The sequence below is a fragment of the Anser brachyrhynchus genome (assembly GCF_964034855.1).
Source record: "Anser brachyrhynchus genome assembly, chromosome: 21".
In the NCBI taxonomy this organism is placed as follows: domain Eukaryota; kingdom Metazoa; phylum Chordata; class Aves; order Anseriformes; family Anatidae; genus Anser; species Anser brachyrhynchus.
Genome location: NC_137714.1, coordinates 5,820,494 through 5,845,322, shown reverse-complemented (window position 1 = coordinate 5,845,322; position 24,829 = coordinate 5,820,494). Strand labels below are relative to the sequence as shown.

Below are 24,829 nucleotides of genomic sequence, written 5' to 3'. Positions count from 1 at the left end.
TAGAGCAGTTGTCTGCAGAAATAGCGTACCACAGAGGTGGGTTGGGTAACAGATCCCATTGTGCTGGAGCGCTCGGGGCACACACACACACGATGCCCGTTCTGCGTGTTCGTCCCCACTTCTCACGTTGCTCTGGGCAGCCCGCATCGTTTCAGGGTGCTCTCCTAACAGGAAAACAAAGGGTTGTGCTCTTTGTCCAGCCCTGCGGAGCGTGGCTGGATCGCTGGAGCCCAGCCTTGCGAGAAATCAGGGAGGGGAAGACGACTCTCGTCTTCGCAAGGGGAATATCAGAGATGAGTTCTGGTTTGCATTTTATTTCTCCCACGCGGGTGGCTGGCTGCGAGGTGGGACTTGCTGTCTGGACAGAAGAGCTCAGCCTGCCGTTTCCCACATCTGCTGCCCAAGGGAAGGCTCCCCGGCCGCTCCTCGGGGCGCCGCGCTCCGGGATGCAGCAGGGGGAGGGAGCTGTGCTCACATCAGGAGCCTAAAGGAAAGCAGTCTCGATGCTAATGCAATGAAAGTGGCTGAGCTAGGCTGCTTGGCCAGGGAGCAGGAAATAGATATAATTGGTGTCTCCAGCGTATGGTGGGGAACAATTAAAATAATCGATGGGACAGGAGCATGGCTGGCTCTGAGCCAAGCCCCAGAGCGTGCTACGAGACCTGCGAGACCCTAGAAATGCTCAGCACCGTGCACCAGCCCCGAGATAAGGACAGGGGGAATAAGAAATTCCCCCGGGGCAGCCGTGCAGAGGGAACAAAAAGAACCTCTTGTTTTCCGTGCAAGCCCAGCGGGAGGAGGTGGCCCTTGCAGAAATGAAACTGTGTGTGTGGGGCTGAGAGACAGCAAGAAGTGACGGCTGGGAGCGGGGCTAACCTGGCCCCAAACTGGCCCTGCTGGTGCGAGCCACGACTTTTCCTGGTACCGAAGCAGCTGTCGCAAGGGGACAGGAGATAAGCTGTGGGTAGGCAGGCCCCCGTCTCATGGGAAAGGCTGGAGGTGAGCCGGAGCAGTGTGGGGTGGCCACAGCTGAAAGGGAGAGGAGCTGCCTTTGGAGGGGGGTTGCTTTGGCAGAGCGAGGCTCGGGAGGATGACTTCGGAAACCAGGGGAAGTTTGAGGGCAGGGCCAGGGTCTTGTTCCCCGCTGGAGGAAGCGGGCTGAGCAGATAAACGGTGGAGAGAGATTTCGGAGTTAGCTTTCAGAAGGCTCTGAGGCTGCCTGACATCTCTGCTTGGTGAATGGGGCTGTTGTCTCTCTCGGTGGGGACCGCTAGCTTAATGATGCGGCATTGTGAGCCCCAGCAGGAGAGTGAACGCCATGAGGCCCATTAGGGCTGGGAAAATCCATGTCCCATTAGCAGCCATTGGGGGGAAAAATAATAACAGAGAAAAAAAATCAGCCCGGCTCTCAGCTGCTCCGAGCTGCAGCTCGCCTTATATAACAACGCTGACCCCGTCTGCCCGTTCCCTTTGCTTTTCCCAAAGGTTTTTAATGGGATGCAGACTAATCGGCTTCGTGAGGCTCGGTCTGTAGTGACCTTCCAGCTGGGGATTAAAAGACTGGCCCCCAAATTACCTAATTACTGCCCCTGTGTGATGAACGCGGGCTGTATCTGCGAGGGGTGGCTCCGTGCAGGTCCTCGTTCCCTTGCTTTGTGGTCGCTGTGCAGCCAGCAGGGAGCTCTGGTGCCTTCGTTTTGAGGTGTCGGACCTGAAGGCACTCCCGTGGAGCTTGGGACAGTCAGAGGTGGTACAGCTTGGCGTGATCCAGCCCCAGGTCCTTTGTAATACGCTCCGATGGAGTTCAGCCGGTGTGCATGCCACCCAAAACCAGTCTGCCTTCGGAAATGGGGGCCCTTGGTTGCATTTTCGTGCTGCCTGGGAAGTCCCACCTGAGAGTCTCTGCTGCTTGCTGTGCGTGCCCTGCACGGGGTGCTGGAGAAGCCTTTCTCAGTGGGGACAGAAATCTCTCCCCTTTGCCGCCTTGAACTGGAGGAGCTCGGAGAACCGGAGGAGACTTCCCCATCACGTGCACGAAACGTTTGGCTTGTTACACAGCTCCAGCCCCACTTCGAAACCTGCGTGACGTGCTGCGGGGAAACCCTCAGAAGGCATTGCAGGGGGAGAATGAGACCCTGCAAGGTTTTTGCATTTCATTTACTGCCGGGGGAGCAGCAGTGACCAGGCTCGTGGAGAACAGGACTGAGGAACAGGGACCCGGGCGGTCGATGCAAGCGGTTTGTTGTAGGGTTCCTCCTCCTGTTTGTTTGATGTTTAACGGGATGGTGACACTTTCAGCCTCAACTGTCTGCTGGGTGGCTCCTGCTATTAAAAACAGGAGCTGCTGAGGAGTGATAGCTGCCAGACAAGGACTGCAGCGAGCGTGGCTCGTGGCAGGGAGAGCCCCAAGGTGCTGCCTGTGGCTGCCAGCGTCAGGGCAGCGTGGTGACCGTGTGCCACGGGGTGCAGCCCCCAGCACCCTCGGGTTGTGCTCTTCCTCCACGTGTCCTCCCAGCACCGAGGTCTGTGCAGGGCCAGTGGAAGGAGAAGTCTCTGGTAGCGGAAAAGAGCGGGTGGGAAGATGATTGAAAATTAGGAGCCTGCTTTGCTCCCCTCTCCCCTTCTCCGGGCAGCCTCTGAGTCTCCATCCTGGTGCTGCAGGTTACTGCTTGTAAGCGCTCGGCTCCCGGCATCCGATACTGCCCAGCTGGGGACCGTAACCATGAAACGGGTTGGGAGAAATTGCTGGGATTGTCTGCAGGAACAAACGCCTGCCTCCTTCGCCCTCCCGAGAGCTGCGCGGAGCTCGCTCCATGCCTCTCCCGCCAGGGGAAGCTCCTGGGAGGGGTGGAGAAGCGGCTGTGGCCGGGGAGGAGAGCGTCGAGGGGTGGAGGGACGGGTGGGAGAGAGCAAATGAGTTATTACTCGCAGGGCGAATGTTTCCAAGCAAGCTAATGTGTGCTAATGCATGAGTGCTCCCCAGGAGGTGTGCAGCTAGGCACAGGCAGCGGGCAGCTGATGTTCAGAGAGCACTCGGGATCGAATTTGCATTCTGATTATCTTCGCCCTGCTGGCCTGAGCCCTGGCGAGTAAATCCTCCCCCTAATCCCCCTCCGGAGAGGTGTAAAGAGCAGCGAGGTGGTGTCAATTGCAAGTACTTAATGGCATTGATATTGGCCGTGGCTGCAGCAGCAAGGCTTGGCCCGTTGATCTCCAGAAGGGCTAGCAACAGGGCAAGCCGTGGCGGAGGCAGACCTTGAGCACCTTCAGCACCTTGCTATTCAGCCGGGCTGAAGTCTAGAGCCAAGAAGACAGCCTGCTAGAGCTGCCACGGCTTTCAGCACCGGTGGAAAACTGCTTCTTCGGAGGTATCCCTTCCTGTATCCCTCCGGGCTTTCCGTGCTGAGCCCCAGGACGGGCAGCTTGGCAGGGGTGCCGTGCATCGTGAGCCGTGCCGAGGTACCAGCGGCCCGTAGCACGAGTGGTTTGTTGGGTAAAGATCAAGGGAGCAGCGGTGCTTTGCGCTCGGCTTTGTGATGGACTCACAGACCTGCCTCCTGGCTGGCAGCAGGCAGACCCAACTGCTCTTGGCTGCGTGGCTTCCACAGACAGGGCAAGGCCAAGTTCCTGCCTTTGCGCTCAGCGTTTTGTGTTTAAAAGTACAAATTAAGGCAAATTAAGGTCGTTCTTACTGTTGGTTTTATGTTTTCTTTTATTTTTTTTCCAGCTTGAAGACTTGAACTTCCCACAAATTAAACGCAAGAAGCAAGAGGAAAGGAAGGAGGAAGATAAGAAGGAATTCAAGGAGCTGTTTGAGCTGGACACTGACTCTGATGAGGAGAACACTGGGATTGCTGTCAAAGGTACGGCTCCAGGGCTGGGCACGCCTCTCCTGTCCGGGTTTCTCTGTGACGTGGGGCAGTACAGCTCTGCCCTAGGGGAGACGCGTGCTAGCCATGTTCAGTTCGAAAGGTAGGCTGACGTGGAGAGGGAGCACAGCACGATGGTGGCTTTTCAGTGACAAAAGGCAGCTGGGAGGCTTTTCTCTCCCACTTTGTCACTCCAGCTCATTTTAAACCCATGGGTTCTACATTAGTCCTTTTTTTTCCATACCTGACCCAAAACCTTGGAGAACATCGGAGTGTTTGCTGCCTTTTTTGCACGGTGGGCGGAGGTGCAGAAATCCATCTGTTGTTCCCCACATGTAAAAGAGGAGTAAGGACATGGTCCTACCTGGCAGCGTGCTTGATTTTCACTGTATACATGACTGCAAACAGCAGCTATCCCAGGGGGTGGTTACCGGAACGAGAACCTTTGATGGAAGAGCGGTTATCCTCTCTTTGCACGCGCTTTGGGTGAGTTTATTTTCCAGCAGGTGACATTGCAAAGTATTCTTGGTGAGCCAAGAAAGTCTGGAGCCTCTGGAGAAAATGGAGCGGTGCCACTCACTGGCTCTGACCACGAGGGGGCCGTAGCAAATTGTGGAACCTGCCTAAAAAGTTGCCCACATGGCTTGAGGAAAACTTGGACGTCCCGTTTGCAATTTGGGAAGTTTGGGATAGCGCAGGTTTTCGAAATGCATTGCCATTTGGACAGCAGGGAGGCTCGCAGGAACGCGGGGCTTTCTTGTTCGGAGATGGGATCTGCAGACAAAGTCCTAGTCCGTGGCACGTGTTGTGAGGCGTGAGCACAAGTCTTGAGCCTTAGCACAGGACCAGTGACCACCTCGCAGCTTTCTGTGATACACGAGGAAGAAACGGTCAGAAAACTCGCGCTGAGGTTGAAGTCGGTGGATTTTTGTCGGTGCCCCAGCAAAGAATGGGCAAGTCTAAGGGATCGGTTGACATCAGGGCAGTTTGCTGAGATACATCCTTGAGATCTGGCATTGTCCTGCCTGCCAAACAAATGGGTGCCTCCGAAGAATCTGGAGAAGCCCCAGTGGCTTCTAAAAAGGCAGTGCACCGCTGTGACACCTCGTGTGGCAGCGCGGCAGTGCCAGCAGTGCCCAGCGTTCCTGGCCCAGCCGCCTCCCCGCAGTCTTTGCTCGTAGCGGGGAGTTTTCTGCCGGGAGGGAACGGGCCCCCGGGGGGGCATCTTCCATCTCAAGGAGCCACCGTGCCGGGGTCCCCGCCACGAGTCCGGAGGCGCTGGGTGGAGAAAGAGCGGAGCAGCGGGGCTGTGCTGCGGCGCAGGGCGACGTCCCCGTCCCCTCCGGGCAGCGGCGTGCCTCCTCGCCGGGAAGGGGGCAGAGGACGGAGAGGTGGGGAAAAGCACCCGCGTCTGGGGAGAAGCGCGCAATGAGCTCTCGTTCCTGCCCCGCGTGGGGTGCGGAACAGCCTCCGAGCCTCAAACGAGGCGAAGGGAAAGTCGTGGAGAGGGACTTGGGGTCGCCTTGAATCGGCTTCCAGCTGTTCCCAAGAGAGACACGTCGAGCAGCAGGAAGAGAAGGCTGCCCTGGATGGGTCTTCAGGGGGAGGAAACAAGGAACGTAGCTGGGGCTGCCGGCCATGCCGGCCTTGAGAAGCGAGAGGGAGAGATGCCGGGGCTGTGAAACCGTGACACTGGTGCGCTGGGGGACATCTGGGAAGCGGTGGGAGCAGACCAGCCCTCCTGAGGCAGCGCCGCTTCCAGCCGGGGGCAGGAAGAGACGGGGCTGGTGAGCCGCAGCCTCCCTGCCCCGGGGATGGGAGCAAGGGCACGCCTCGGGGGTCCCAGGGCTGATGGGGAGAAGAACGGGGGTCTCCCTTGACAGGTCAAACATCCCCAGCCGTGTCCGCGCTCGTTGTTAGCGAGGCTTGGCAGCAGCACGCGAGGCTCTGGTCGGAGTCCTTGCTGGAAGGAGCCAGTTCCAGAGCCTCGGGGATCTGTGGGTCCCTGCTAAGAAGTGTACGGAGCATTTTTAATGGTTTTCATCGCGGTTTGAGCTCCTGCTCCATCAGTGCCAGCACTCCTGCTTATTTCAGGGGCTTCCGGCTGCTTTCTTTCGCTCCGCACCGGGCTGGGAACCGGGTGGGAATAAACGGCAGGCAGCGAACTGGTGCGTGCAGCGGGCACGGCCGCGCGGCGGGGAAGGAAGGAGAGCAATGAATTCGCAATCGTGTTTTAAATCTGGCGGGGCTGAGGGGAGATTCCCCCCGCTCTCGCCTCGCGCTCTGTGCAGGCGGAGCTGAAGGACACCCCCAGCACCCCCCCCGAGGGGGCAGGGTGGTGGCGAACACAAAACCAAGACAAGCTGCCCTTCGGGAGGGAGAAAGCATCTGGCAGGCAGGAGAAAAACCCTTGGCTTGGGTCTCTGCAAGGTCCAAGGATGGGAGAGAAACGGGTGTGCACGTTTTTAGGGCCCTCCGAGCGTGCAAGGGTGGGACGAGGCAGGCGGCGGGGAGGAAGGAGCGTGGGTTTGCTCCATCTGCGCGGCGTGCCGGGGGCGGGGGGGTTCCTGCGTTGCTCTCAGTTACCAGCTGATGGCTCTCCGGGAGGAAAGGCTCCTGGAAATTCCTAACGGCTTGGGCAGAGGCACTGGGCGGCCTCGGCACGAGGCAATTAAAGGCGAGGAGGCGGCGTGGCCGCGGCGTCTCCCCGGGACCTGCCCGCGTTAGGTGTCGGCGTGCCTCTAATGAACTGGGGCGGGTTTCTTCGTTTATTCCGCACGTAATCACGTTACATCGATTTCACGCCGGGCTGCTGGGGGCCGGGGGTGTGCAGGGAGAGGCCAGGCGTTCCCATCTGCCGGCAGGAGAACCACTCGGTGGCAAAATTCCTGCTTCGTGCCCTCAGCTGGAGGATCTGGAGGAAGAGGGGAGCCCTGCAGCGCCCTAAACATCGCGTGAGAGCGTCTCCTTGGTGTGCTCCTGCCTCCACCAACCCAACTCTTGACTTCTACCCTGGGACCTGTGCACCTTGGTGGAAAGGGCAGCAGGATCCCAGCTCGCTGGAGGGGCGCAGGAGGCTGCAGCTCAGTAAATCCCCTCGTAGCGACCTCTGCCTGCGTCCCAGCCTTCAGGAACAGCCCGACACCGATTCCTGCCCGCCCCTGGTTTCTCTCCGTGCTCCCAGCCGAGCCGGCGGTGCCGTCGCAGGCTCCGGGTGATGGATGAGCGTGCTCCCCTCGCCGGAGCCGCTCAGGAGCCCATCGATAAGCCGTGGCGCGGCAAGCAGCGCTGCTGTCCAGCTCCCGGGGGGGGGCCGGGGGGCCGCCGGCAGGGCTGACGGATGGGTGGCAGCGCGGCGATGGCAGGGAGCTTATTGATGGCTCCGTACCCGGCTCAGCGAGCGGCACGGGTCAGCTGCTGGAGGAGGGAGGACGGGGCAAAAAACCAGACGCCGAGCAGCGCAGCGGGAGAAGGATGCGCGCCGCCTGCCTGGCGGAGGGGCTGAAATGGGAGCAAGCGGCTGCCCCGGGCGGGTTGGGATGCAGGCAGGCGAGCAGGGCTTAGCTCGGCGGCGGCTGGAGGTTCTGCTCCCTGGGGACACATGTCGGTGTCTGCTGGCACTGAAATGCGTGGTGAAATCCCTGTCCAGGGGAGGGAGAGAGAGGGAGGAAAGCAGCCCGGTTCCCGAGGCCCCGAGGCTCTGCGTGCTCCCTCCCAGCCACCTGCAGAGGGGGTTTGCAGGGGCGTCCGGTCCTGCACCTTTTCCTTGTGACTGTCAGGGGGAACAGGGCTAAAAGGGGTGTAAAAGGATGCCCTGAATCGGGGTCTGCCCATTTGCAGTGGCAAATAACCACTGAGGGGTGCAGGTGAAGGAACCAGACCTTCTTCGTCGCTTATTTCTTCTTTTTCAAGTCTCTTCAGTAGGCCCACTTCTCTCTTCATGTTTTTCTGTCCGTCTTCCTCTCCTGCCTTTCACGCCCCCCCCCCCAGCAGGGCAGAAAGGCGTTTTCATGACCAGCGCTGGGTGCTGCGCCCGCGGTGCTCAATAAATAGGAGGGAGCCGCAGAGCCTGGGGCTTCCGGGGTGATTTCTCTGCCTTTTTGTGTCCCGGCCATCCTGACCTCTAGCAGGGGCCTCTGAAGTGCTGTGCATCCTCCTCTGGGCTCCGGTGTAAGCCAAAAAGGCTTTTGGGGAGATGTGGCAGGAGAAATCGAGTGGTGAACTTCCCCTTTAGCACGTGTCGGGGTGGTGGTGCTTTGCCCTGCCTGCACAGAGCCCTGTGCTGCCCTCGATTTTCCGTTTACCCTGTAAAAATACCTGCAGGGAAATCCAAAGCCAAAGCGGCCTCAGATGACAGCTCCGAAGCAAGCAGCAAGGAGGACTTCGGTGAGGATGATGATGATGACGAGGGCGAGTATGAAGTCGAGGAGGACGAGGAAGATTTGGAAGACGACGGCGACTCCGATGGTGAGTGGTGCTCCTAGGAAAAGGGGAAGGGCGTTGCTGACAGCGCTGGCAGCCGCAGGCTCCTTTGCATCGCGGGGGCTCTCCTACGAAGGAGCTCCCTCCCCTGCCCTCGCTGTGCTGCCCTCGCGAGCTGCGGGGTGGCAGGAGGGATTTCGGCACGCGCGCGGGGAGACCCGCCAGCTCTGAGCGCGCGGAGAGCGAAGGGGTTAAGGGCTGCGCAGCCCTTGCTCTCACAAGCCACCAGCCCCTTTCATCTCCTCGCAGGGGCCTCCTGCGGAGAGGCTCAAACAGACTCGGCAAGTACAGCGCAGCCCCACGGGGCGCAGAAACCTCGCTTCAAGGCTCTCCGCAGGCACCGGGGTGCGGAGGGCGCGCTCCTCCTCGGGGCTGCGGGGCTCTGCGCAGGGCTAACGCGGTGCTTGCTGCCTCTCAGCAGCTCCTCCCGGGACAGGACAGGTAGGGGCTCCCATCCCAAATCCTGCATTCACCTGGGGTTTTTGTGCTGAAGGTGAGTGCTATTCCCAGCGTACACTACGCATTCTGCTCGATCCGCTGGCTTTGCTCCTTGCCTGGCCGCTTCTACCCAGAGAAGCAGCAGGGGTGGGTGTCAGCGTGAGGCCGCCAGCCCAGGGTGGTATTTTTAAAGGCTACCGAGCGGCAGCTGTGTCACCAGGAGGGCTGGAGGCTTTGCTGCAGCTGTGTCAGCCCCTCCTGTCCCTCGCACAGAGCCGCAGCCGGCTCGTGAGCCCGCCTGCACCCCGGCAGGGCGCAGGGCCCGTGCTGGGCTCGCTCCTGCCTGCCTCTGCCAAGGCGCTGCCACGCGAGCAGACGGGAGCTGGGCCTGCCAGGGCTCCTCTGCCTGCTCTGCTGTTCCTTTGCCGTTTTTTTTTTCCTTTTATTTTTCTTTTTTTTGCCATTGCCTAGGCCTGGGATTTATAGGACCAAGCCTCTGCGCCCCTGCCTGCCTTTGGGTGTGATGCGCGGTTGCGGGGAACAGCCGCAAAAAGCTCCCCTGTGCAGCCTGGTTTTTTTTTTGTTGTTTTTAACCAGTTTGGGGAACGACGAGAGCAGGAAGGGGGAAAGAGGCCAAGTGAGAGCAAAACCTGCCTGATTTAGCGTGGCAGATGGCTGTGGCTTGGCACGCACAGCCCAGCCGCGTCGCCCGGAATAGATGGGGGCTCGGCGCGAGTTCCGACAGCGCTGGCAAGGAGAACGAGGGAGCGCTGCTCCTCCCTGCCCACCGCTGCACGCAGGCACGCTTGGGGAAAAGCAGCCTCCCTTGGGGGCTGGGAGACCTGGTGCTTCGGTGCCACCGGTGGGGTTTTCACCGTGAGCTGTCCTGAGCACCCAGCCCGGTCCGGGTAGCCGGAGGTGGCTTTTTGTCCTTTTGGGAGAGCCAGAGGCTCCGAGGGAGCGGCGCTGAGCCAGCACGGTGCCGGCAGGGGCTCAGCGGGATGGTCCGCAGGGCCAGGGGAGCTCCAGCCCCGCTTCTGGGAGGTTGCCCCGGGAAGGGGAACGTGTAGAGTCCTGCACAGCCCCCAGAAACCAGCTCTCCGCTGCGTTTATTAAAAACACCGCTCCAAAAGGAGGGAGCTCGGGGCCAGGTTCACGTCTGGGAGCCTTGCAGGTACCTGCGACAGCTCCTTTCTGTCAGCTCCTCGCCCCCCAGGGGGATCTCCGAAGGGGGAAGGCTGCTCAGACGGCTGGGGGCACTGCCTGCCTCGTCCCCTCCCTCCTCCCTCCCCGAGCTCCCCAGAGCCGGTGCTGCGCCCTGCAGCGCTCACCTACCGCTATCGGGGAGCTGCAGCGCTGCCAGTAAATTAACGAGTGTCTGGGCTTAATTAGCGATGAGTTGCCTCCACCTGCCCCCCAGTAAAGCAGGATTTACACCTCGCTCTCTCTCTCTCTTTCCACCCGCAGAGGACGACAGCACGGAGGGCAAGCAGAAGCAGAGGCCCGGCCCCCGGGGGCTGTCGCGGGCTGACCTCCAGCAGCTGGCCCAAGGCGACGAGGACGTTGTGGAGGACCTGGCGTTCTCCGATGAGGACTGAGCACCTCTTGGCCCTTACAGCCCCGCCGGACCCCCCCCAGCTGGTCTCCAGGAGGTGGTAAGGGGGGGACCCAGCCCCAGGTGCCACCAAGGACTGTTAACGGTGACACGGCAAAGCAGCTGCTTGGACTTTTCAAGCTTTTTCTACCGACTATATATTTTTGGTAACGTTTTTGGGCACTTCAAAGCCAGTAAAACTTCTCGGCGTAGGTAATAAAAAGCCCTCATTTAAATCTCCTGCTTTAAATAATGTAGGGTCCCATTTCAGCTTCTGCTGGCCAGGGGAAGGAGCAGACCCTGTGTCTGAGGGGCCTCCTGCCTGTTCAGCCCCCCCGTTTTGCTCCGGGCCCTTGCCCCAAACCCTCTCTTTAGCCAAGGGTCCTCAAGGAGTGCGCAGAGCGTTTAGGGCTTTGTGTCCTCGCTGCAAGCGGAAAGCCTTTACCGGCAACGTCAGAGGCAGCTCGGTCAGATCAGGCAGACGCGCAGGCTGTAAGGATACCGCGTGTGCGGTAACCTGAAATAATAAGCCTTGGGATGTGGGCGGAGAAGGGAGGGTGCGCGAGCAGCGTGGAGCAAGAAGAGGCGAAGCTAATAACGTAGGAAATAGGCTTTTCACATCAGAAAAAATGTAGGATTTGCCCAGGATTTGTTGGATATACCCAGGATCCGCGTGCTTGGTGAGCCAAGGGGCACCCAGGCTGCTCCTGTGCTTTGTGACAGTCCCGCGGTGGCACGGGGAACGCGCCCGGCTGCTGGCTGTGAGCCCTGCAAACAGCGGTCGGACCGCAGCACGCCTCGGGCAGCCTGCCTCGCTCCCGCCCTCCAAACCGGCCGCCCACGGCAGCGGGGAGCAGCTCGGTCTGGGTCTTCCTGCAGGAGGGGTGCTCGCGGGAGGGCACCGCGCAGCTCCAGGTCGTGTTCTGCTGGGAAAACGCAAACAGCTCTCTCGAGGCCGGAGTTTGCAGGACTGGCAGCTCGGAAACGTTTCTTTGGCAGGTAAACTGGAAATAGGGGGATTTGCTGAGCGGTAGAAGTTTAAGTGTTCTCAGTGTATCTGACAAAATCACTCCTGAAAATTAACCGTGCCTTTCAAGAGCATTTTTTCCTTAATGCAGATTATTATTTTTTTTTGAAAGGAAGATGGGGGGGCAGGACTAAATGCTATCTGTATTCCTCTGTCCCCATTCTGTGAGGCCACTAGCTAGCTGTCAGCGCTGGGGTGGCCAAGCTGCCTGCACGGGCCTGTTCATCGCTGCCTGCTGCACTGCCTACGTGTTCCCCTCCAGGCACACCACAAGAAGACGTTTTGTTTTTTTTTTTTAAAACATTTAAAATATATTTTTTTTAAAGTTCTATTTTCATGGCGCAGGACTAACCACAGCTCAGAAGCGTTCCCTTATTGCAGATAAAAAGGAGCAGTCAAGCCACGTGTCTTGTAGCCTGGCTGGTGTTCTCCCGTTCACCCCACCCGTAAGTGATAACAGCTCGGTGTACGTGAAGCTGTAATTACGCTCTTCCTGCCCTGCACCCAGTGCTGCTCCTGTTCTGCTTTCAAACGTCACTGCTATGCAGGTAAACAGGTAAATCACTGCTGTAGTAGCCTTGTGGGGGAACTGGTTCTGTTTCCTTCACAGTTCATTATGGTTTTTGGAGCTTAGGGGTAGAAAGGGCGGTGTGGTTTCTTTCTTCCCCCAGCTGTAGTTACAATAATTATTAGTCCTGTCCTCCCTAAACATGTACCCGGATACCCTTTGTCCCGTAAGGAGGAGGAAGGATCTTCAGAAATTAATAATTTATTATTATTTATTTATTATTTAGAGCGCCCTGAGGGGGGGGCTGAGCACCTGCTGCTTTAGCAGGGGGCAGGATTGCTCCAGAGTGAGGTTCCCTACCTGGTAACGCAGCCGGTGTCCCCGGGCACTGACAGCTGGGAGCCCGCGATGTGGCTGCGGGGATGAGGCTTGTAGGGCCCGAACTACAAGAAAAAGGTTTAGCTTACCTTCTCCTCCAAAAGAAAGAGGTTGTTTCTTCCTCATTTCCCTTAACTTAGCTGGGCAAGGAGTTTTTTGCCATTTAACACCGAGTTCCCACCCCCGGCAGTGATGCGTACGGCTCAGGTAAGCGTGCACACAACAAAGGAGGCTTCTTGGGTAAAGCAGCCATCCACGAGGGGCTCATGAAGCCAGGTACCATTTGTAAATTAAGTGTTTTTCTTTTTTATTTAAACTGATTGCTGGAAAGCATTTTTATCGTGATGTGATGGATAATGACAATTTTTTTTTTTTTTACAATATAAAGAAGCTAATGTACCACCAAGCTATTTTGTAAGAAAAAAACGGCAGCACGTGCAACGTTTAAACAAAAAAAAGAGGAGAGAGAGAGAGAAAAGTACCACATGTGATTGTTGCTCACAACTGTACAAGTCACAGGGGGTCACCCCCAGGAGTTACCATCTCATTCACAGTAGTAAAAACTCTGCCCCTTGGTTTTTAGCCTGACCCCCCCCCCACCCCCAGCATCCCTCCCCCTCCTCTGGGAACGCACAGGTATCCGTCTCATGGTCCACAGCAGGCCAGAATGTGCAACTACATCCACCTCTGTAACAAGGCTTTAAAAGGAACAAAACCAACCCTACAAACAAACAAAAAAAAAATAAACCAAATGTAGAAACGAGTCCGTAGTACACGCGACAGAGGGAGAGGGCCACGCTGGAGTGAGGCCTGTGACCCTTCGTCCCACCTAAGCACACACACACTTTTTTTTTCTTATTTAAAACAAAACGAAGGAAAAAAAAAAGCAGCTCTGCGGGGCTGGAGCGCGGGCAGAGTCCTCCCGGGTGTGTGCTGCAAGGAAAAGGCGCCGGGGAGAGGGCAGCCCCCAGCCGAGGGACGGCAGCGAGCCGCCTGTGCCGTACCATCCACACTGAAGTAAACATGGACCGGAACTTGCCTTTTAGTTTTTTTTTTCTATTTTTTTTTCTTTTTTTGTCTGTCTTTGGTATTGTTTTAAAAGTCGCTAGAGATGCATAGACACCTGAATGAGGAACTGAGTACAGTTTCCAGGGAGGAGGAGCTGCTCGGGAAGGCGGGTGCTTGCCGTTTCCGTGGGTTGCTTTTTGCTCGGGGGCGCAGAGTACCTTTGGGAGGAGCAGTGCCCGGTCCCTGGCCCTGCTCGGAGTCACTGCCAGGAGTTCCTGAAAGCCGTGTGGCTCGGAAGGCGAAGAGGAGCGCTCCTCCACGGCCCCAGCTCCCCATCAGCCCGGTGAGCGCGAAGGGGTGTGGAGGGAAGGGGAACCGCTGCTGGCCTCCAGCATAGTCTTCCTCTTCACTCGTGTCGTCTCGATACGTCTTTGGATAGTTTTCTTTCCTTCCCTTTTTTACAGTTTTTAAAACGTCCGTGTTTGTTGTTTTTTTTTTTTAAACAAAAAAGCAAATGCATCCAAAAAAAAAAAAAGTAAAAACCTCCCTTCCTCGCTCCCGCGTCGCGCACTGAGGGAGGCTCTCCTGCTCTCGCACCGCGGTCCCTTCGCTTTCCCCCACTGAAGCTCAGTTCCAGCAGCAGCCCCGAGCCGGCCTGCAGTTAGGAGGGAGGTTTCGTGGTGTCGTTGAGCCCGGCGAGGATGGCGGGGTTGCCGTTCTCCTGCTTTGGTGAGATGCGGCTGGCGGAGGGCAGCCCGCTGCTGAAGGGCGAGGCCACGCTGCCCGTGGAGGACGGCCGCAGGTCGGCGGGGGGCAGGTCCCGCTCCGGAGGCCTCAAACCGGGGGGTTGCAGAGGGAAAGCCATGGGGAAGCCTGCCATGTACAGCACTCTGCCCACTCTCTTGGCGACCTAGCGAAAAAAAACAGAAAGTAAACGCAGGGGTTAAAGGGCTGAGTGCGTGCAACCCGGCTTCAGGAAGCCGCAGGGGCTGCGCTGTCCTGCCGCGTCCCAGGGGCTGTAATCCAAAAAGAAAGGCTAGGTTACACCATCTGAACGAAGAGCTGCTACTCCTGATGCACCAAAACCCCCTTGGTGAAATACTGGAGAAGACCAGGGAAGATTTCTTCCCCCCTCCCTTTTTCTAAAGGGCTCTGTTGTGCCGGCGTGCTCCGTGTTGTGCTGGGCGCTTTGGTGTGTGGCTCATAAAGAGCACCAACATGCAGCTGGAGCCCTGCTCACCTCTCACAGGCTAAAGACGTGCTGGGATGGGCAGCGCAGGACCTTCCCCTGCGGTGTGGTTTGCGTGTGTCCAACGCCGGAGGCCTTGCTGAGTTCCAGGCTGCAAGCAAGCCTGAACCCCCACTGCTGACCCCAATCCAGCCCCTGAAATGCTCGGGGTCTCAGAAAGGGGCTGTGGAAACCTGGAGCGCTTGGAGCCCGTACCTAGGTAAGGCTGCAGGGCCAAGTGACGGTGCTCTGCGTGGCCCCCAGCTGAAACGCAGCGGTGGGAAGCATCCGTCCCTGTGCGCCCTGCGGCACCAGGCTTTGGGGGCAGCCCGTGGGCAGCTGCCTCGAGTACGGGGTGAGGCCAGCTGCCACTACCTGCCTCGTCGGTGATCCCATTAGCAGGCACCACTGAGCGAACACAACGCTTCTGCTAGCCCCACACCACCAGTAAGCTGTCTGCAGGCCAGCACATGGTGCCCACTTCTGAAGAGCAGGAATTGCTCTACTGGGAAGAGGGGGAGAGGGGAAAAAAAAAAAAAAAAATCTGGCTACAGGGTGGCTTCTGTTAGCAGCGCAGGAAGCTGTAAGCCTGCAGCCTCTCCCTTCTGCAGCTCCGGAGAAAGCTCTCCTGCAGCAGTTCTTGCCTCCCAGCAAGGGCCAAAGGCCTCACAACTTTCCAGCACCTACACAGCTGGTTCACATTTAGGCTTAAACAAAAACACAGGCTTGTGCTCAAACCAGACAACTGGGGCATTATTCAGTTAGCAACATCAGGACTCTGCTCCCCCACTTACTGCCCCCCCCCCAGCCCCTGCCTTATTAGAGACCTTTAAACACTATTGATTAAATCGAAGCAGGCTTTTTCGAGCTTCAGCCCATATCTCATATCCCCCCCCCCCCCCCCCCCCCAGCAAAGCCAATCTAAGTATGTCTGTGAGCTATTTGGCATTCTCTGGTTTTTAAGAAACATAAGAGTTTTATTTCCTACTGAATTGACCCACGGGGAACAATTGCCCACAGAACCTTTTTATTAGCCCCCTCATAAACAGTGAGGGCTGTAGGGAAAGCAGTAAAGGTTCTCTTATTGTTTTTAACATAATCTAACAAACGCGCAGCTCGTGGATCAGGGCAGCTACGCCAGGGCAGTGACGCTCCACGTGCAGCCCAGGGACGTGCACACGCGTGGCGCTGGCACAACCAGCTGCATGCTGGCACCCCACAGCCCAGCCCGGTCCTGCCGGGTGTCAGAAGCTGTTTGCCGCTTGTTGGATGGATGGGGAAAAAACAAAAAGCAGCTGTAGCAGAGCTGCTTGGCCAGCTTTGTGGCCAAAAGACGCTCCAGTTGGAGACAACTGTACTGGGTCGCGGTGACCCGACCTACGGAAAGCAAACCTCCACGGTCAGCTGGGAGCCAAGTCAGGAAAAAATAAATAAATAAATAAAGGTGTTTTGGGGAGGATTGGCATTTCTTTAAAGTAATAGTGCTACAGGAGCAAACTGGTCTGTTGGGAAGGAAATACAGTTCCCCTAGAACTTGGTTAAAGCAACAGAGGCAAACGCAGCTCCTACTGCCCATGTGTCACAGCGCAAGTGAACACCACAAGCACGGGCCCCGGCCAGCAGCGAGCCCGGTGAGCTCTGCCTAGCCCGGGACAGAAACGTTCAGCAGGCGCTTGCTAGCGCAGCCGAGGAGGGGCAGAGCTGGCTGAGGAGGGGCAGAGCTGGCTGTTCGTTACTCACCGGGGAGGGAAAGCGCTCACCAGCTGATGCTGAGCCTGCTAAATGCCTTGGTGCCTCCAGCTCCCAAAAAGGGAGCTGCCCAGAGCCACTTGGACACAAGGGAGACAAGCAGCAAAAGGCCCTGCAGTCAGTCTAGAACAAAAACACGTTTCCCGAAATGGCTTCACCCGGTTAAGTCCCTGCAGGCTATTTTCAGGTGGAGCTGATTTGGCATCCCCTGCCTCCCCTGTCTGGCTGCAGCTGCTCTCCCTCCGGGCCGCGGCTGTGGGGCCAGCCACAAGCACCTCGCCTCGCCGCAGCGGGGCCGATTTAGGCTCCCTCTGCATCCCCGTCCCGAGCTATTTGCAGCACGCTGCCCGTGCTGTCTGCCTCGGAAGCGCTGCGTGACTGATGAGCACATGCACCATTTCTGGAGGCCAGCGCAAGCGCTCCCGAAACCCAAATGAAATAACTAAACAATTATTGCTTGGAAAATGGGAGTCACTAAACCAGGGCCCCCGACGGCGCTGCTCCAGCTGGGGACGACCTTAAATTGTGCCACCTGGTACCGCCCGGCGGTGGGACCGGTCCTACCTGTGAGCGGATCTTCAGCGCAGGGCCGAGCTTCAGCCCCATGTTGTTCAGCAAGTGCTCTTCCGTCAGGAGGGGCAGGGTCTCGCCGTCGATCGCTTGCTCGCGGAATACCTGCGGGAAACCAGGGGCCAGGCTCAGCAGTGGCAGGGAGCTGGCCGAGGGGCTCCCCCCCGCCTGCTGCACCACGGCTGGGACAGAAGATCCCTCACCACACCCGTATTAAACATCCTGAATCCACAGCCCGGAGCCAACGCATAAATGGAGACGTGGCAAGGTGCATGAAGGTTGTTGGGTGGGCTAGTTTTAATAAACCAATAACATTTTTTTTCAAATATTGGGCTGGGAGGTGATATTTTTTTTCCCCTTTTCGCTCAGGAGCATTCCCCCAGGTCAGCACCCAGCCATGTGTAAGAGCACCTCGATGAGTAAGCCCAGCTGACCGCGTATGATCCTGGGTGAGAAACAGATGAGACACGTCCCAGGCCCTATCCCAACTCCAGAAGAAGGACAGACGACACCATACGAAGCTAAATTTTTGACACATCCTACATCACACACCTTTTTTTTCGTGGCTGTTTGGAAAAAGCTGCCCCAGCAGCCCAACAGCATTGCAGTGAGGTCTATGCAGGTGAGGAGGAGAAACTTCTTGGTCACGCATTTCCTGCTCAAAGCTGCTCGTTTTCCAAAAAAAATCACCAGACAAAACGCCACCAGCGCTGTGGGGCACACGCTGCTGGTTACCCCCTGCAGTTAGGGTTAGATCCCCCCTGCAGCGCCGCGGCAGCTGAGCGAAGCAGAGCGGGTGCAGGGCAGCCACACACCTCACAGCCACGGCAGCCAGGCTACTCCATAAAAAGGGCAATTTCATAGCAAGGCATCCCAACGCACCCGGCGATGCAAAACCGCACCATTTGAACGCAGTCTTACAGCCGGGGGGAGGAAAAAAAAGTCCTATTTTGCCTCCATCTATCTCAACTGACAGGGTCGTGCTGGAGTTTCCCACCTAGTAGGTGCTGTAAAGGTTAAGGGCTGGCTACGTGAGCGTACTGCCCCGGTCCTTGTAGGCAGAGCAGGGCTGTGCTTGCACCCGGCTCCCCCGGGGCTTGTTCCGGACGCCCGGGCTCCACGGTGCGAGCAGAAGCTGCCAGCATTCGGGGGATGTCAGCTCAGGGCCTGTTTTGTTGTGCTTTTAGGTTTTTTTTAACCCAACCCCACCTCCGCTCCGCAGCGTTTCTCACAGCCCGGCTCGCGCTGGAGGCTTGCCCAAACGAGCCGCCTGCGGGGCCCGATCCTGCCGCCTCGCCGCGTGGTGGTTTTGCACAGCCGTGCCCTCACTGAGCACAGTGGCGAGGGGAATTTTCATCTTCCTCTAACGGCTTCATTCTCAGCAGCCCCTAGCCCAGAGCCATCCCTTCAGAGCGGCAGCTGAGCTGCTGCGAACCTTTTATTTTTTTTTTATTGCTGGACTCCACCAGCAAAGCCGCTCCTGACTGCAGCGCATGTTTCTGCTCCTTGACCTCACGAAACTTAATATACCCATTTCTTCTCCTTCCTGCGAAGCCAGCGTGGCTGGGAGCCAACTGCCTCCCTCCGCTCGGCGCTAAAACCCGGCACGAAAAGCCTGGGCTTGAGAACAGCGTCGCCCTCGGGTGCCCCGCAGGTCCCGACCCGCGGCGGGGACAAAGCCGAAGATCGGCGGGGGCCGGGAGCAGAAACGGCGACTTTTGTTTTTTTCTGCTCAAGTTTTCCTGTTTGCCTGCGCCGCGGCTCTACGCGCACCGCATACCACCACGCTCTCGCTGGCTTTTCCTGGCAGGAGCAGCCTGCGGGCCGGTGCCAGACCTCCCCGGCAGCTGTGGCTTTGGAGACGGGAACAAGCGGCTCTGCAACGCGCAGCCCCGGAGCTGGGTCCCCCCAAACGCCGGCGTTTTCACAGAGTAAAAAACCTGCTGAGCGTATAACCGCGGCACATAAAAACCCCTTTAAACCACGCACCCCCAGCAAAACGCAACGTAGCGAGGGCACGACACGAGGCTGTTTAGAGCCACCCCTGTTATCGTGAAACATTTTCGCGGCGCGCCGAGCTCGCCGAACCTTTGTCTCGGCGAGCAATTGATTTCTCCCCGCCGGTGCACCAGGGGCTGGCACGCAAGGAGGAACTGGATGGATGAGCCTCCTGCGAGGCGGCTGCGTGAAGGATTCCTGCACGCCTCCCACCGGCTCCCAGGCGACTTCACTTCCCATCCCCTATTCCCATCCCTGTTGTGGGAACGCGGGCAGGGCGCAGTGCCGCCGCGCCGAGGGCGCTCTCTTGGCGTGGGCAGCTGCGTGCCTGGGTCGGGAGCCTTCCTCTGGGCTCGCGTCCCTGCCCCGCAAACAATCAGCACACGGGTACGTGCTGACCCCATCCCTCGCCGTCCCCACCAGCAGCAGCCCCCGAGCTCCCCTCCACGCACAGACCCACTGCCTCTCCCCCTGCAGGTCCCCAGCCAGCCAAAACCTTGAGCCAGACACCTTGAGCCACGGGGAGCCCAAACCCCTCTCCTTCCTCCTAGGGAACACTGTGTGTACTGCACCTCCATGAGAAGCGTTCCCCTTCCTAACTCCTGCCTCTGCATGCACGCACAGGTGTTTGCTCCGAAGCAGCCCTGGTTTACAGGTGGTGGTAACAAAGCACGTTGTGATGGGATTAACGTCAGGGTTTAGGGGGCGAGGAAAGAGATTGGGGAGTGAAAGCACGTTATCCCATCACCTGGGAGTTAAAGGGAGCTGTGGGGCAATTCCAGGTTTCCATATGGAAAATAAAAGGCCGTGTCCCAGCTTCCCCATCCCCTCGGGGCGAGGTGCATGCACCTCTCCGCAGGGCACACGCCAACACCAGGAGGACCTAAAGGGAATCTCTCGTGTAGAGCCCCATACGCACGCCACAGCCCTAGCAGGAGCTGGGTGCTGAGCCTTACCCTTCTCAGAAGGGCTCGTGGGGGGCACAACTTCTTCCTAACGCACTGAAGAGGCAAGGGTTTTTTTTTGGAGGATGGGTTTTTTTGGCAACCAACTTCCAACCAGCCAGGATGCCCAAGGAGAGCCTTGCCCTCCCTTGCTGCCAGTCGGGGAAGCTCCTCTTGGAGCTGCGTGTCCGGAAAGCCCAATCCTGCTCCTTCCTCCCTGCTGAGATCCGTTCTCAGCCTCGGATGCGTCTCTGCTGAAAGGCAGGATTGTCCTCGGCGCTGGCCCTTTGCCTCTCTATCTGCTGCTTTCTCTCCCCCCCCCTCCAAGCACACTGGACCCCCTTTACGAGGCTGTCCCAGACAGCTCAGGAATCTGCGCCCTCGCCGTCGGTGCGCTCTCAATGGGGCATTGATAATGGGCTCCAGCAGATGCGGAAGCCAAAAACACGGGGCTGGTTTTTGTACTGCACCTCGCGACCTCACACCGAGCGGGCTTCACGAAGCCCCCCCCAGCGCTGATGGAATAGCAACAGCAATTCTAGGATGAGCTTAAAAAAATCACCATCAGCATCACTCCAAAGCGTGCGCACGGAGGTTACGGGGATGCTTGTGACACCAGGGCCTGTCCCTGCTCTGCCCCACGGCGCTCTGGGCGCGGGAGGAGAGCTCAAAGCTCCCAGCTTTACCCTGCTCCCACCCTCTCCCTCCTCAGTGTCCCCCCGCTGTCCACCCCCAACGCCCACCGCTGCTTCTGGGGCCGGCACCGGCAGCAAGGAGTTATTTAGCGATCCGCCAGAAACACGAGCTACGGGGAGCGCGGGGCTCCGGGACGTACACCCATGGGGACGGGCAGCGCGAGGAGAAAGAGGCACGGCCGGGAGGCTGCTGGGGCTGGAGGGTGCTTTACCTGAGTGTACTCGGTGCAGCCGGACAAGTTGGACACGAAGCTGCACACGTCCTCCACTGTCCATTTGCTGATGTCTTCCAGCGCGGGGCTCTCCTCGCCATCCAGAAACAGACCTCCCATGGTGCCTGCAGCGTTCGGAGTCGGGGGGGGGGAAGGAGGGGAGGAGAAAGAAACATAAATCATTAAAATCCCACACGGACAACAACTAGCCTGCAATCTGAATATTTTTCTCTAGCCGCACATTCATCTTTAATGACCTGTCAATTAAAGCGCTGGGCAGGGTCAATTCATAGGCCTCTTCCTCCTGGAGGTCCCCAGCTTGGAAAGGGGGGGGGGGGGGCAAGGGGGAAGGAAAAATCCCAGCTAATGCATTTCATGTGCTTAATGCTCTTCAGCTGCAGGGAAGAGATGGGGGGGGGAGGGCGGCGAAAAGAAGGAAGGAAAAAAAAAAAACAAAAAAAAACCAAACCCCCGAGGAGCGTTTCTGCACACGCCGCAAAGCGGAACACCGCCTGCCCCGGGGGCTTCTCTCCCCCAGCCCCGCTCCTGCCTACGTGCTCCGAATGCCAACCGGCCCCGGCCCCACGGCACGGAGACGTCCCCAGCCCGACACGCCGCCTGTGTGTCCGTCTGTCCGTCCGTCCGTCCGTCCCACCGGCCCTGGCTGGCCGAGACGGCAGCGCTGCGAAGCGTGTTTGGGTCCCAGCCGTGTCAGCGGCACGGGGGCAACGGGAGAAGCGCTGCGGGTGCCCCCGGCTCCTGACACCCCCAGGGGCATCGCAACAGAGCCGAGAGAGAGGCACAGGAATAAGGAGGGAGGGAGGGAAGAGCCAGCCAGGTTCCTCCCGTCTCCCACAGCACACGGAAGGACACGCACACAAGCACTGAAGAAACCCATTTCCAGAAAATGCCACTTTGGGGGGAAAAAAATAAAGCGTTATTAACGTGAGGAACTCGCCACTGCACGGCGTCAGCTGGGTCATTGACAAGGACCTGAGCTGTGCTGGGCAGGGTGAAAGTTTACAAGGGACATAAATGCTACACGTCAGGGCACGAAGCAACAAATTACCCCCAAAAATACTTCTCCCAGGGGTTTATCCTGACAAAATCATCCTTTTTGTAGGTTTGTGTTTTGTCCCCCAGGCTCTGGAGCAGCACCAGGAACACGGCCCCGCGCTGCGGCTCCTCGGCGCCCGTCGGCACCTCCGGCCGCAGCCCGAGGGCACAGCGGCACCCAGAAAGTCCTGGTGGGGAGCGCAAACGGCAGAGCCACAAACCGGGGAACCCCAAACGGGGGCTCCAGCAGCTGCCTGGCAAAGCCACCGAGGTCCAGGGTGGACCTTGGAAAGGAGAGGACTCGCAGAGCGCGCTCCCGTGCCAGGACGATGCTTTCCACCCAGCAGCAGCCCGCACAAGGCGCCGGCAGTCGCCACCTCACCGCTTCCAGCGCCTTTCTGCCCCGAGCTTCCCGCTGCCGGCATCGCCTCCGGCGCACGGGGGGCACCAGCACCCCTCGGCCCCTCTCCTGTCCCCACCCCGAGCGTGGAAGGTGCTCGATCCCGCTGCACCCACGGCTCGTCCGGGACCCCGCCGGTGTCCAGGCAGCTCCGGGTGCTCCTCGGACTGGGAGACGAGCATTGTTAAAATTCACAAAACACCCACAGGGCTGAGGGCTTTCCCCCCGCCGCTTCTTTTGCCGTTTTGGGCTGCTCTTTCCCAGGGCAAGGCAATCCTCTTTCTGCTTTTTGGAAGGGCGGCCGCGGCTTGGTGAGGGCAGGAACTGGAGCCGCACTCACAGCAGCACAGCCGCACTCAGTTGTTCCAGGCACGGGCAGCGCTGGGGCGAGACGCCTCCGGCCGCAGCCAGAGCGAGCGTCTCCGAGGGGACCTGCCCGTAACAGCCAGCTCCTCCAAAACGAGGCACTTCCGCGCTCCAAAAGCCAGCCAGGGATCGCAGCGCAGCCGCCCGGTGCTCGGGAACAAGCCCTGCAGGCAGCCGGGGAGGGGGCCTGGCAGTGCCCCCCGGCCGGGAGCCCCCCAGGGACGCAGCCATGTACCCACGGCGCTGAGCGCGCACCGGGGCAGGGTGCTGTGCAGGGCCACCGCTGTCACCCGCAGGGCTGGGTTGGTGCAAGTGCAGCCCCCCCACGAGCCCTCTCCTCTCTGGTTTTCCTTCCTTTGCCCCCGTTTCCCCCCAGATGAAAGCAAGGGAGAGGTCGAGATGCATGCAGGCATAAGGCACAGCGACAGAGCGAGGGCAAGACAGGGAATGGGTGGGAATAAGAAAGATTTTCCACGTACCCACGCGGAGAAATACGATTTATCTCAGTTTGTTTTCCCTTCCCGTTTATACCGGGAAAACACAGGCACCGACTGATGGAAATATTGGTGGGAGGGGAAGGCAAAGAGCCACGCTTCGGGCTCTGCCCTGCGAGCAATTCCTGCAGTGTGGAACCTAAAAGCCGGACGGAGGACGCCTCTTCCCAGTGAAACCAGTGGGAAACCAGCCCCGCTCCCTGCAGGAAAGCCCCGAGGCTCCCCGTGGCTGCAGCAGGCTCCATCGCACCCCAGGTACTCAGCACCCCAAGCCGGGGCTCTGGAGCTCGCTGCTCGGGGGGGTCCCATCCTGCCCCCACCGAGGGCTGCCCCCCGCTCCGGCAGCTCGGAGAACGAGAACAAATGGGTGCCCAGCGGCTCGAGGGGACGCGCCGTCTGGTGCCATAATGACATGTCACCAGGGCCTGCCGGCCCGCCAGCACGCAGAAAGGGCAGCAGCTACTCCCTGCCAGGCCCCCCCCGCCTCGCCCCGTGATAAATGACGGGCTGGGAGGCTGCTAATGGATTGCAGAGCAGCTCTCCAGATGGGGCCCGGCGTGGAGGCAGCGGGAAGGATTCATCGGCCTGGGCTCGTGGGCAGGTGTCCACGTACAAGCCCTCGCCGCCTCGGCCGCAATCCATTTATAATTTTTCTCCCTCCTCCTGACGTCCAGCTGCTTTGGAAGGGAAGCCGAAGGCAGAACGGGTGAGGGAGAGCTGCGGGGACAAGTTTTTGCCCCCGGCGCTGCAGGAGGTGATTCGGGTGCCAGCGGGGGACCGGTGCGCAAAGCTGACCCGCTGGGGGGGCAGCCCCCTTTGGGGGGGGGGTTGTGCTGTTCGATCTGTACTGCTCCCCCTCCAAACCCACCCCTGCACCCCCTTCCTGCACACCCTGGGTGCGGGTCACAGAGCAGCACCGGCAGCCTCCCGTTAATTGCTCTCCAGCCTCCGGATCGATGCGAGGATTTTAGCCTCCTGCACGCTCCATCCTTCACCTCGTCGACGTCGGGAGGAGGAGGAGGAGGAGGAGGAGGAGGAGGGGAGCAGGGCTGCTGAAACCTTGGCGAGATGAGGTCAGGCGGCAGCCGCCAGGTCCCCAGAAGGCGGCTGCGGGAATCGACCCGGCTCTGCCTGCCGTCAATATTCCTCCCGGCGGGGACGCCGAGCGGCTCCCTGCCTCCGCAGCAGGAGCTCCCTTGCTGCAGGCCTGGAGGAGCCGCCGTGGCTCGGCCGTCATTTCCAGCCAGCTGCTGCTCTCCCCGCTCTGCCTCCCAGCCCACGGCCGCGTTACCTGTCTCACGCCACAAAGCCGGCACTCTCCGACACCAGCGGCGCAGCGCCGGGACCAGCCAGGCCAAAGGAGCAGAGCAGCCCTCCAAAGTATTTGGGGATTTATTTGGCACAAGGGGGGAGGTTGGTGCAGCTCTGCCTGCCTGCCTGTCTCCAAGAGCCGCTCCTCAAGGGCCAAAACCCTTTTTTTTTTGTTGTTTTTTTTTGTTGTTGCTGCACACTACCCTGGCACGGCCCAGGGTCCCTGCAGCGCTTGGATCAATGCAGCCCTCGGTATTTCAGCGGCTGAGCTCTCCTCCCGGCTCCCCCACCTGCAGGGGATGCGCCCTCATCCCAAACCAGGAGCTTTTCCTGGCACCACACGGCACCTGGCACACGGGAGCCCGAGCCCGGTGCTGCCCTCCTGCAAGCAGGCAGGATTTTAGCAGCCACGACCGCGAGCGAAGCTCGCCAAAAGCAAAACCGCCCTCAGGAAGAGACCTGGAGCGGGCTCCACAAATCAGGAGCAAAATCAGAAACGCTC

At 59.1% G+C, this 24,829-nt stretch overlaps 2 protein-coding genes across 13 annotated transcripts in view; one reads left to right on the top strand and one right to left on the bottom strand.

Moving 5' to 3' along the window:
• Positions 1-10,619, top strand: part of NOC2L (NOC2 like nucleolar associated transcriptional repressor) — a 43,120-nt gene extending 32,501 nt beyond the window's left edge. Inside the window, exons 17-19 of the mRNA XM_080563795.1 lie at positions 3,728-3,863; positions 8,193-8,336; positions 10,257-10,619. Of these exons, the coding sequence (XP_080419921.1) occupies positions 3,728-3,863; positions 8,193-8,336; positions 10,257-10,387 (411 nt within the window). The 3' untranslated portion in view covers positions 10,388-10,619. The remainder of the gene's footprint in view (positions 1-3,727; positions 3,864-8,192; positions 8,337-10,256) is intronic.
• A 3,166-nt stretch (positions 10,620-13,785) lies between these two features.
• The window catches only part of SAMD11 (sterile alpha motif domain containing 11), a 173,293-nt gene continuing 162,249 nt past the window's right edge, over positions 13,786-24,829 (bottom strand). For all 12 annotated transcript variants that reach the window (XM_080563770.1, XM_080563769.1, XM_080563771.1 and 9 more), the window contains 3 exons: positions 20,701-20,825; positions 16,846-16,956; positions 13,786-14,214 (listed from right to left, as the gene is read on the bottom strand). In XM_080563770.1, the coding sequence (XP_080419896.1) occupies positions 13,966-14,214; positions 16,846-16,956; positions 20,701-20,825 (485 nt within the window). In that variant the 3' untranslated portion in view covers positions 13,786-13,965. The remainder of the gene's footprint in view (positions 14,215-16,845; positions 16,957-20,700; positions 20,826-24,829) is intronic.